Source organism: Delphinapterus leucas, chromosome 12, assembly GCF_059928025.1.
Source record: "Delphinapterus leucas isolate spDelLeu-1000000601 "Yukka" chromosome 12, BTC_Dleu_Yukka2, whole genome shotgun sequence".
Classification (NCBI taxonomy): domain Eukaryota; kingdom Metazoa; phylum Chordata; class Mammalia; order Artiodactyla; family Monodontidae; genus Delphinapterus; species Delphinapterus leucas.
Genome location: NC_143140.1, coordinates 38,431,178 through 38,443,979, shown reverse-complemented (window position 1 = coordinate 38,443,979; position 12,802 = coordinate 38,431,178). Strand labels below are relative to the sequence as shown.

The 12,802-nt window shown below is 44.0% G+C and overlaps 1 protein-coding gene across 1 annotated transcript in view; it reads left to right on the top strand.

The window, feature by feature from the left end:
* Window positions 1-12,802, top strand: part of FAXC (failed axon connections homolog, metaxin like GST domain containing) — a 92,540-nt gene that overhangs the window by 64,121 nt on the left and 15,617 nt on the right. The window contains exon 6 of the mRNA XM_089921888.1: window positions 5,537-5,653. Coding sequence (XP_089778014.1) covers window positions 5,537-5,653 — 117 coding nt within the window. The remainder of the gene's footprint in view (window positions 1-5,536; window positions 5,654-12,802) is intronic.

The following is a 12,802-nucleotide window of genomic DNA, read 5'->3' as shown; positions in this document are numbered from 1 at the left end:
GTACTTGTTCTATTATTGTCCACGAGTGTAAAATAATTCCTTATGTTAGAATAGCACCTTCTAGTTTGCAAAATGCTTTCACATTATTACATTTTTCAATCCTTATAATAGTTCTCTAATCTAACAAAAGACAGATCAAACATACTTAAGGCTATCAACACCTTGACTGATGATTTCTACTGTGATAGGTACCAGATGGACAGAAAAGTAAAACAGAGGGTTACCTGCCCTCAAGGAGATTAAAAACTACTTGAGGAGATAGGACACACACATAAATAAGACTGTGAGATGACATGTGAATTCCTAATGAGTGATCTAGACCAGTGGTTCTTAAAGTGTCGTCCCTCAACAGCATCAGCATTACCTGAGATCTTGTTAGAAAGGCAGATTCTTGGGTGCCACTCCATACCTACTGAATCAGAAACTCTTGGCTTGGGGATGCATGGGGGATAAATCAGTAGTTTTAAAAAGCCCTCTAGGTGTTGCTGATGCATGCTCGAGTTTAAGACCACTGACATACTCTAGTCTGGACCAGTGGTTCTCAAACTTTAGTGTGCATAAGAATCATCTGGAACAGCTCTATTCAAAGTGTGGTCTAAGAACTGCAGGCTCTCCAGGGAATTTTTATGCCTCTAAAGTTTAAGAAACACTGACCTGGAAGCTTGTTGAAACACAGATTTTCTCCCAGTCTCACTCCCAGTCATTCTGATTCAGTAGATGGGACCTGAGCGTGTGTGATGCTGATGCTGGCATCAGGCTATCCTTTGAGCAGCCCTGCTCTAAGCAGTTGTCCCTCTGGGGTTTGGCAGGGGAGTGGGCAATGAGAGGTGCTAGGGGAGTGGACAGTGCAGGTAGCCTTCCTGGACTGGAGGAGGGAGAACTTGATCTGAGTCATAAGGGAAGGGTTGGGTTAGACGAGTGGAGGTTATGTGAGACAGGAAGGATGGGATGAAGAATGGTGATGGGATGAGCTCCCGGCATATTTGACTGAAGTAGAGCTCTCATATGAGGTAGACCTTGTCTTGTCCTGCCAGGGCCTGGAGAGACCTATCTGCTGGCAGCTCTCATGCATCCTCCCCGAGGAAGAGGCTGAGAGGCAGACAGGAGGCAAACAGCCTAGACCAGGAGTGCTTCCTCATTTGCTCTGTTTTGCGGTCCCTCCCTCTGGTGGGACTTTTAAGATCCATGTTGCTCTCTATTTGTCCTCTCCTCATCCCTTAGGGAGTCCCATGTACCCTGGGTCCCTCACCTCCCAGTGTTTCTGATATTTTCAATCTTTATTTGCTCTCACCAATGGTTCATGGTCCACACACCAAATCTGGGGGCTGGCAGGGAGTTACAGGTGCTCAGATATCCCTCAGCTCCTTCTGTCCATCTCTACAGAAACTGGGGGGGTGGTTTACCTACTGAAACTGAGGCTTGAGTTGCCTCGTCACCCAAGCCTGCTCCTTCAGTGCCCTTCAGAAGTGCCCGTAATGTTTTGCTTTTGCTAACACCCTCCACTAATGAAAAATGGGCTCACTTGGTGAAGCCTGGGCGTGCTGCAGACTTGAGACTTGGGCTTGTCCTCTTCATCTCTAAGCAGAGTCTAATCTAAATTCAGTCTCCCTCTTAAAAATACTTCCTGCCAAGCTCAAAAGGCCAAATCCGGAACAATTTGAACAGCAAAAAGAATAATGAGAGTACTGGATTATAGGCCATAGAATAAAATATATATCGACAAGTGCACACTTAAATAAATAATGGAATATGTCAGTAAATGGGGGATGAAGGGAGCAGTAGTATTTGGATCAATACATGTAGAAGGATTGAGAGAAATAGAAAATCCTGATTAGGCAAACACCACAGTAATAATTGTTTCAGATGACATCTACTGATGGATGCTAAAATTAGTGGGCCAAAGTTTGAGGAGAAACAGGATATTTATACAGTCTCAAAGTTTCTCTCCCAAGGCTATTAATTGCAAAAGGAAAAATAGTGACATTACAGTGAAGAAACCTTATAGACACCACCTTCACCGCATGGTCAAGGTTAACATCCCCAGTGATATGGACATATGGACATTGTGGACCCCCTGAAATGATGCCCCGAGAAGGGGTATTAGGGTTCTCCAGAGAAACAAGCCAATAGGAGATCTAGATATAGATATCTAGATCTATCCATGTCTATTTCTCTTCTATAATAAAGTTATATTGACTCATACAACTATGGAGGCTGACAAGTCCCAAGATCTTCAGGGTGGGTTGGCAGGGTGGAGACCTGGGAGGGCTGATGGTGTAGTTCCAGTATGAACTGGCTTAAGACCAAGAAAGAGCCAATGTTTCCATTTAAGTCTGAAGGCAAGAAAAAGCCCGTGTCCCAGTGCAGAGGCAGTCAGGCAGGAGGAATTCTCTCTTACTCCAGGGAGAGTCAGCCCTATTGTCCAATAAGGCCTTCATCTAATGGGACGAGGCCCACCCACATTAGGGAGAGCATTCTGCTTTACTCAGTCTACCACTTAAATGTTAATCTCATCCCAAACACCCTCATAGAAACACCCAGAATAATGTTTGACCACATAACTTAGCACCCGTAGTCCAGTCAGGTTGGCACATAAAATAACCATCACAGAAGGGTTCATAAAAATGCATGACTACTCTAATTATTAACCACCTTAGACAAACCCAAGTTGGTGAAAATTTTACAAAATAACTGACCAGTATTCTTTAATAAAAGTGTCAAGGCTGTGAAAGACAAGGCAAGCCTGAGGAGATTAGAGGAGACTAAGGCAATCTGATAACTAAATGCAGTGTGGGATCCTAGCTGGTACCCTGGAACAGAAAAGGATACTAGTTGAAAAACTAATAAAATTTGAATGAAGCCTATAGTGCAGTTAATTGTATTATATTGATGTTAATTTTTTAGTTTTGGTAAACGTAGTGTGATTACCTAAGACGTTAATCTTAGCAGAAGCTGATTGAAGGGTATACAGAAAGACTGGAGGATTTCTTAGTAACAGAGGGTATTTTTATATTCTTTAAATTTATAACTGTCTTGTGTGTATATGTACATATAATTGTGTATCTACCATGAAGGCTAAATTCTATCCTTTTTTTTTTTTTTTTGGCAAGTTCCTTTAAAAACCCTTAGACTTTTGTTCTTTTTTTCCTTCTGTTTTCTGTGTTCCCTCCTGACTAAAGCATCCTTTTGTAAACGTCCACAGCTCAACCCTCTTGCTTGTTGCATGGAGGGTCTTTATCTCTGAGGTGGTTCTCCTCACGGCATATTGTACAGAGCAGAGAGCATCAGGCTGGGAGTCAGGAGGCCCGGGTGCCAGCATTTTTAGTCTGGTTCTGTTACTGACTCAGTGTCCTTCCAGGTTTAACATTCTGAGCCAAGTGGCAAATTTGGGCTGAACACTATATGCGTTAGTTGATGTATGCATCCAAATGATTATATTTAGTATTTTTTCCCTTTTATCAAGGTCTTAAGTGCTCTATTTTTAGATTTCCTAAGTTTATTTTTTTGCGGTACGCGGGCCTCTCACTGTTGTGGCCTCTCCCGCCACGGAGCACAGGCTCCGGACGCGCAGGCTCAGCAGCCATGGCTCACGGGCCCAGCCGCTCCGTGGCATGTGGCATCCTGCCGGACCAGGGCACGAACCTGTGTCCCCTGCATCAGCAGGCGGACTCTCAACCACTGCGCCACCAGGGAAGCCCGATTTCCTAAGTTTTTATAAACTCACGTACGTTTTTTTCCTCTTGCCCCCGCAAAGTCTTTGGAGTCTACAACAGAATTCACAGTTTACCCTGGCATTTCCCTTAGACTCTTTCCTTTTAGCATTTTAAGGAAATCAAAATTCTGGGGGACCAGGAAGCCAGTGTAGCTCTCCTTTAACTTGTTTTCTCCTCTCTGAAACTGGGTCATATGTGTAAAAGTGAGATTTGAAACAGGGCTGTCTGAACTGAAAGCTTCTATTGCCCTGAGACGGCTTTGAAAGGAGGCTTCTGGTGGAAAGATGGATAGAATCTACCAGATGGAGAGAAGTGGGGGGCACATATGGGTTTTGGGGGGCAGAGGTGTGGCAGTGGGAAGCATGAAGCATGCTGGGGAGTGGAGCTGTTCTGGGTCTGCTAGGGTAAAGGAGGATGAGGGACAAAGCTGGAACATGGGTGGGAACAGAGCGCGATGAGCCTTGGATTCCAGGTTGAGTTTGGACTGTATTTCATCGCCCATAAACCACCGAAGGTCTTTGTGAAAGGGAGCGCCACAGTGAAAAGAGTGTCTTAGAGATTTAAGTATGGGTGGGATATGGAATGGACCGGAGAAACAGAGGGTCTCTCCTCATGAGTGCTGGTGTTTGATGAGTTAACCAGATACGGCGCTAAGCGCTTTACATGTGTTATGTCATTTAATCCTCACAGTAGCCCTAAGAAATACCCTTAATAGCATCCCCATTTTCCAGATGGGAAAGCTGAAGCTTTGTGAGGTTAGTTAATGACCAGGCTTTCCGTAGTGAATAACAGTGGTGGCAGGATGTGAAGTAGGATGGATCCGTTTCCACCTGGGCTGCCTCTTTATCCTGCAACACAGTGGCCTGGAGACAACCTGGGGCAATTGTAGTAGGTAAGATGTGATAAGTCCAGGTGATAAGGCCTGAACTAGGTCAGCCGTGGTAGAAAAGGGAGAGCTGGGAGCGGCAATGTGAGACATCTCTGTATGGGAGCCTGGTCCCAGGGCTGGGTCTCTGCAGTTTTAAAGCTCCTCTTTATGTTTGTTTCCTGCTGGTGCTCAGTGGTGAGAACTTCGCCAAGACCATGGAGACATCATGGAAAGCCTTGCCTCCAAACTTCCTAAGTAGCTTAGGCTTCTTGTTTTTCCCGAGGAAATGAATTAATTTAATAAGTAAGTGCTCAGGATGGCTGTGCTTGGCTGGGGTTACTAGAGATGGTTTAAGCAAACTTCCAGGTGTTCTCAAGCACCTCAAACTTTAATGGCTAGGGTTGGAGGCAAGGAGGTGCCTCTGGAGGTCTGGGGGTGATCAATTCTCCCTTTTTCCCAGGAGCCCCCTCTCTCATCCACGTATCTTGATATGTTTCCAGTTACTTCCCTGCTTTGCTGTTGTATGGGTTGATATATCACAGAATTGTTTAATTTGCTTTACTTTTGTTTCTAGTTATAAGTCAAAGGGGGTACATGCATTTGGTTTTGCAAAGCTTTTTTTTTCCTTTTTTTTTTTTGCGGTACTTGGGCCTCTCACTGCTGCGGCCCCTCCCGCCGCGGAGCACAGGCTCTGGACGCGCAGGCCCAGCGGCCATGGCTCACGGGCCCAGCCGCCCCGCGGCATGCGGGATCCCCCCGGACCGGGGCACGAACCCGCGGCCCCCGCATCGGCAGGCGGACTCCCATCCACTGCGCCACCAGGGAAGCCCTGGTTTTGCAAAGCTTTTGATGCACACTTAAACGGGCATATAATGGGTGCGTGCTGAATGCTGTTGCGACGTAGTGGGACGGTGAGGGCTGGCCCAGTGACCTCTCTCTGCTCTGTCTGCTGCAGGTGATAAGAAGTACATCATGGGGCCCAAGCTTTCCACTCTAGACGCCACCGTCTTTGGACACTTGGCACAGGCAATGTGGACCTTACCCGGGACGAGACCTGAGCGGCTGATAAAAGGCAAGCCCTACAAAGCTCTTCAGGTTTGGGGAGTTGCCGGGGGGTGGAGGGTGGGAGCAGCACAATGGAGAATTCTAGGCCAATGCCCCTGAGCTTGGCTGTGCTTTATGGAGGCGCCAGGCCATGGTGTCTGGGTCCAGGGTCGGTTTCCTGTGCTCAGGACATGTGGAGGCCGAGGAGAGACCCGGCTTCTCACCTGCCACCTCGCTCAGACCATGTTCTTTGCAAAGCTGACACAAATCCTGCCGCGTTCTACACCAGGGCTCTTCTTCCAGCTCCTTACGTAGTGGACTTAATACTTGTCACTGAAACAGGGCTTGCATCCCCCCTCGTGCCCTTGTTTTGTTGGTCTCCCTTACTTTCCTTTGGACTGTGGTGGCTCACCAGTTTCTGGTTTATCCAGCACTGCGGCAGCCGTGGTCGGGTGGGGCTGATGAGCTCGCTGCCCATCTCACATGTTCCTTTTGAATCTGAACTAGTCTCAGATATTTCACACGTGCGTATAGGTGCATATGATTCTGCGTCATTTGAGTTCAAAGCACTCCTTCTCCTATTCCAGCGGGGTGTCTGTAGATCATACGCTGAGAGTAGTAGAGCTGGAAAGTTCAAGATAGTGGGAAAATGGGGAAAGTGTCAACAAGTACTTTGTAAGTCTAGTGCTATGTGAGGCGTTGTTATTCATATTATTATACGTGCATTTTGACCAAAGAAATGGTATCTTTGTTGTGTGATCTTGATGTAAGGCCCATGAGAATTACAGTTCTAAACTGGAGGGGTCGAAGTGGGATGAGTGGGACCGGAGCTAGAGGATGCACATATGTGTGGGGTAGGGATGGGGGTGGTTGCCAGGAGTAAAATTGGCAGTGGGGCAGGGAAAGTCAGCTCAACCTGGGTTGATGTCAAGGGACCAGATCTTCATGTGTGTATGTGTGTGTGTGTGCGTGCACGCGTGTGCATTGGAGTGGGGTGGTGGGATATACATGGCAGCTGGGGCCTCTGGGAGAGGCTTCCTCTGCCTTGATGAATGGGAACCATTTTGAGTCTCTCTGGTTTTAAACAGTACCTAAGCAAGTGCCCGGGGCCTAGGAATGTGGGCGTCAAGGTTCCATATTTCGATTTGGGGAAGGGGATTGACAGGAGTTAGGATTTTTATACCCCAGCTGAGAGACATGAGATCACCAGTGAATAACATATAGAATACTCTTAATTAATGTCGGATGGATGGATGGATGGATGGAACCAAGCAAGAGAGAATCATACAAGAAACTGAGGCAGGTGAGCAGTCATATGTGGTAGTCGTGGGTGGGTGGGTGGGGAGGTTGGTGAAGTCTATAAGGGTGTGTGTGTGTGTGTGTATACTCATGTGCATGCCCAGAGATTCAGAACAGGCTAAAGGCAGCAGGAGTAACTCTCCAGATTGGTGGGGATGGGGCTCTAGATATGTTACCAGACTTGGTTGGAATGGATCAGGCATTGACTGCAGATCTTTTAGAGCAATAACTAGGTGGGGACAGGGATAGTATGGACTTATATTTAATTTCCTAAGTGATCAGCACGGAGGTGTTCCTTGTCTTGTGATGTGTTGGAAGTTATCTAAATTGAATATGTTGTCATATTGGTGATGTTTGTAGCACTTAAAGTAGTTTCCCTTTATTTTAATCAGGTTTTCCATGGTGGTCTAAAAGGTAGTGATTCCTTTTCGTTCATCTAGGGGTGTGTTTTGTATTTACTCTTGCTTCCTGTTTCTTCGTACTCCCTCCTTCCCTACCACACCACCTTTACACACCTATGAGTACACACACACTCACATCTCCTCATATGCTTCTATACCCACATGCTCTGTACACACTCACTTGTACACATACATTTACACTTCTACCCAAGCACATACACACACACACCCTATGCATACACACTCACACACACACCCTATGTGCACACACACACACACACACACTACAGTTGACACTCAACACAGGTTTGTACTGCATGAATCACTTACACGTGGTTATTTTTCAGTAGTAATGACTACAGTACCACACAGTCCATCTTGGTTGAATCCACGAATGCGGAGGAACCTTGGATACAGGGGACAGACTATAAGTTCTTTGTGAATTAACCCCCATGTTGTTTAAGGGTCAAGTGTATTGAGGTCATCTGTTGTTTAGTCAGAAAGATTTAGGTATCCAGTGTCAGTAGAAATCTCAGATTGTACAGAATCCCTTCTCGAAGAAATGAAGCATCTTTTGTGAATTTATTTATGACTTGGCCCTTTCCTCTATTACTTCCTGGAGGGACTTGAGGCATTTAGTGTTCTTTTTAAAGAAATGATCAGTGCTTTTGGAGAATTGATTTTGAGTCCCATGCGGAGACGCACACACTTGGGGGAATCTGATGCTGTCACCTGCAGGGCACTTTGGCACGTAGATGCAGATCCTTAAAATAAGCCCGTAGCTTCCAGCTCTCCATGGGGACTGGAGGAGAACAAATCATTCAAGTCCACAGCAAACCTCTAAAGCTCATTTCAGTCATTATTCTATGCCCCTTTCTAACCTTTTGATCGGAGCTGCTAATGCAGGCAAACTACTGATTTGATCTCAACTTCTTTCTCTGCCTTTGCTCTTTTTGTGGTGGAGACCTTCAAAGGAGAAGTAGAAACAAACAACCAAGAGTCTGGATAATTTAGAACTGGCTCACATCCAGGAGTGGAAGTGGCTTGGATCTGACAGTTTTCTGCCTTAGCTTTGGAACAGCCAAGCCACTATTGTCCTTGCCATCTGTGTGAGTGTGTGTGTATCAATATTAGCTTTTTGGTCCTAGATATTATTTAAAATAATCTAGCCACACAGGCTACTCCGGGAAACATCCAGAATCATGAGAACTTTTCCTTAATTTAGGTGAGTAGGAGGACAGACTTTGAATACTCAGCAGTTCTTAAAATGTACATAATATGTTTGTGTATGATATGAAATGTCATTTCCTTACTAGAGAAAATTTAGAAAAGATAGAAAAGTTTAAAAAAAATAAAATTAACTTGTGACCCCATCACCCGCAGAGAATATCCGTCAATATTGTGGTATGTTTCCTTATATTTTATCAAGTACATGTATATATGTATGTTTAAAAGTTGGGATCATTATGTTGATATAGTTATAACCTGCAGTTTAAAAAAAAATTTTATTTATATTTGGCTGCGTTGGGTCTTCATTGCTCTGCGCAGGCTTTCTCTAGTTGTGGCGTGCGGGGGCTGCTCTTCCTTGCGGTGCATGGGCGTCTCACTGCGGAGGCTTGTCTTGTTGCGGAGCACGGGCTCTAGATGTGCGGGCTTCAGTAGTTGTGGCATGCAGTCTCAGTAGTTGTGGCTCACGGGCTCTAGAGCACAGGCTCAGTAGTTGTGGTGCACAACCTTAGTTGTTTCGCGGCAGGTGGGATCCTCCCAGACCAGGGCTCGAACCCGTGTCCCCTGCATTGGCAGGCGGATTCTTAACCACTGTGCCACCAGGGAAGTCCGTAACCTGCAGTTTTTAATTAACTATGTATTATGGCCATTTCCCTTGTCATTAAATATTCTTCAAAACAGTGTATTTAGTAGTTGCATAATATCCTATCCCATGGCTACCTTGTAATTTATGTGATTAATCTTTTTCTGGACTTGTGGGTTGTTTCAAATAACTTTTACTAACATTCTGTATTAACCACGGTGCCACCAGGGAAGTCCCGAATCTCAGTTTTATTATCAGCAAGTTTTTTTAATTAAAATATAATTGACATACAGTGTTATATTAATTTCAGGTGTACCACATTCAATGTCTATGTCCATTTTGAAATGATCACCACAATAAGTCTAGTTACTGTCATCATACAAAGTTAATACAATATTATTGACTATATTTCCCCATGGTGTACATTACATCCCCATGACCTATTCTCTTTATAACTGCAGGTTTGTACCTCTCAACCTCCCCCATTCATGTCCCCACCCCCCGACCTCCCCTCTCCTCTGACAACCACCAGTCTGTTCTCTGTATCTGTGAGTCTGGTTTTGTTTTGATTTTTTTTAATTAAAAATTTTTTTTAATTATAGTTGATATACAATGCTGTTTTTCTAGGTTTTTTATTATAGTTTTTTTATTATAGTTGATTTACAATGCTGTGTTAGTTTCTGCTGTACAGCAAAGTGAGTCAGTTATACATACACTGCTTGTTTATTTTTTAGATTCCACATATAAGTGAAATCTTATGATATTTGTCTTTCTCTGTCTGACTTATTTCACCTAGCATAATACCCTCAAGTTACATCCATGTTGTCACAAATGGCAAGATTTCATTTTTTATGGCTGCATAATATTTCATACTATGTATGTATGTATGTGTGTGTGTGTGTGTGTGTATCTTCTTTATCCATTCATCTATCAATGGACACTTTGGTTGCTTCCATATCCTGGCTATTATGCTGCAGGGAACATAGGGATGCATGTATCTTCTTGAATTAGTGTTATTGTCTTCTTTAGTAAATACTCAGAAGTGGAATTGCTGGACCATATGGTAATTTTATTTTTAGTTTTTTGAGTAACCTCCATACTGTTTTCCATAGTGGCTGCACCAATTTACAGTCCCACCAGCAGTGCACGAGGGTTCCCTTTTCTCCACACCCTCACCAACACTTGTTATTTCTTGTCTTTTTTAGCAACCCTCTTAATGTGGAGTCACATTTGATTTTTTTTTTTTTGTGGTACGTGGGCCTCTCACTGTTGTGGCCTCTCCCGTTGCGGAGCACAGGCTCCGGATGCGCAGGCTCAGCGGCCATGGCTCACGGGCCCAGCCGCTCTGCAGCATGTGGGATCTTCCCGGACCGTGGCACGAACCCGTGTCCCCTGCATCGGCAGGCGGACTCTCAACCACTGCGCTACCAGGGAAGCCCACATTTGATATTTTGATCAAAGTATCCTTATTAGAGAATTGCATGTGGATTTGGCACTCTTTAAAATAGACATGGAGAGTTGGAGAGCCTAGAAAAGTGAAAGTAAAGCACAAAAGGGAACGGGTTCTGTTGCACAGCTGCTTGCCCTGGAGAGCCGTACCAAACCCAGAGAACCTAACACTGCTTTTCTGAATTTGTAAGGAACGCAACCTTCTGTGTTTTAAGAAAAACAAACACTGTTCAGCAGCTCGTTTACCATCATTTATTGTACGTGGATTATTTTTTTTTGGCTTATTATTTGATAGATTAAAAGGTGGAAAAAATGCTGGATATCTTTGAAAAACATACACGTATATGCCCACCCCATACTCTTACTGTTCTCCATTCAAAGTGTTTAGGAAGAGGTTGTGGGGGAATTCAGGTCTCAGGGAAGGGCTGGCTCAAATGATCTTTGCTGGTCTTTGTATCCTGAGATCTGTGAACTAGCTTCAGTGAGACTGGGGAAGGTGGGGGTGTCCTCATTACCGCATTCAAGTTTGCTAAGAACTTTTTTAAAAAATATTTTTAAAAAATTTTATTTACGTATTTATTTTTGGCTGCGTTGGGTCTTCATTGCTGCACGCGGGCTTTCTCTAGTTGTGGCAAGTGGGGGCTGCTCTTCGTTGCGGAGCACAGGCGCTAGGTTGGTGGGCTTCAGTAGTTGTGGCACATGGGCTCAGTAGTTGTGGCTCGCGGGCTCTAGAGCGCAGGCTCAGTATTTGTGGCGCACGGGCTTAGTTGCTCTACGGCATGTGGGATCTTCCCGGACCAGGGCTCAAACCTGCGTCCCCTGAATTGGCAGGCGGATTCTTAACCGCTGCACCACCAGGGAAGCCCTGCTAAGAACTTTTCTGAAGAGGAAATGTTCAGCGTCCTTGCTGCCTGTGTGACACAGCGTTATAGGGAGCAACCAAGGACACAGCCAGCACCTACCACAGGCGTGGAGCCAGGAGGTGCTGAGTAAATACCTGGAAACCAAAAGAATGTGTGTGAGCGCCAGCCCTAGGTTTTCCAGATATTGGCTGATTAAGAACCCAGGGCTGGCAGTGGTGCTGGGAGGAATTGGAGAAATATAGGAAAATAAAAGGAGTCACTTTTTTCAAAGAGCCATGGGGAATATTTCCATTTGAGAAACTCCAAGAGAAAAGCTCTTTATTCTGTCTGGGAGTGTCCTTGGGGTAGAGGGCCATTTGGCTTTCTGATGAATATCCTCTCAAGTTGTCTGAGAATATCAGTAATCACTCATTAGTCATTTTACTAATTTATTTTATTGGATTTTTAAATTAAAAAGGTAATACATATTGTCACAATAAGTTGAATTAAACAGGTGTATTTTAAAAGATTTATTACCTTCCACTCACCCATGTCCAGTGTCACTCCCATAGAAAACTAATATTAAGGATTTGGAGTGAACCCTTCTGTGCCTTTTTTTTTTTTCATATACAAATTTACATACATGTATATAGCTGTTTTGGTTTGTTTGTTTTTATTGATTTAAAACTAAACAGTGGAATTGCATTATACACATTACTTTATAACTTGTTTTTTTCACTTAATAGAATATTATGTCTTTTTAACAGTTGCCCAATAGTCTATAGAACTGATATACCAGAATTTATTCAATCAATCCCTACTGATGGACATTCAGGTGTTTCCATCTTTCTTTTCTTTCTCTTTGTTTTTATTGACATAATACTGCATTTGGCATCCATGCTCATCTATCTTTACATACTGATGATTTTATTTTAGTAGAATAGAGTACTAAAAGTGGAGTCCTGAGCCAACAGATAACTGAATTTAAAATTTTAATAGATAACATCAGATTACTTTCCTAAAAAGCTTATAGCAATTTATACTTCCACTAGCCATGTAGTATAATGCCTGACCCTCCACACTGGATGGTATTAGACTTTTTTACCAGTCTGATAGGTGACATTATCTGATTGTTGAGTACACTTTGAAAGAAACCCTGCAGTTTTAAAAAAATTATTTCACAAAGTTTACATCTTCAGTATAGGCATTTATGTTAACATGGGCATCTCTCTCTCTCTCTCTCTCTCTCTCTCTCTCTCACACACACACACACACACACACACACACACACACACATTACACATAGCCTGTTTCTACTGCTGACTTTTTTCATTCTTTTTGGCTGGTAGCACATTGAGTGGGTCAGCTGGTGGAGA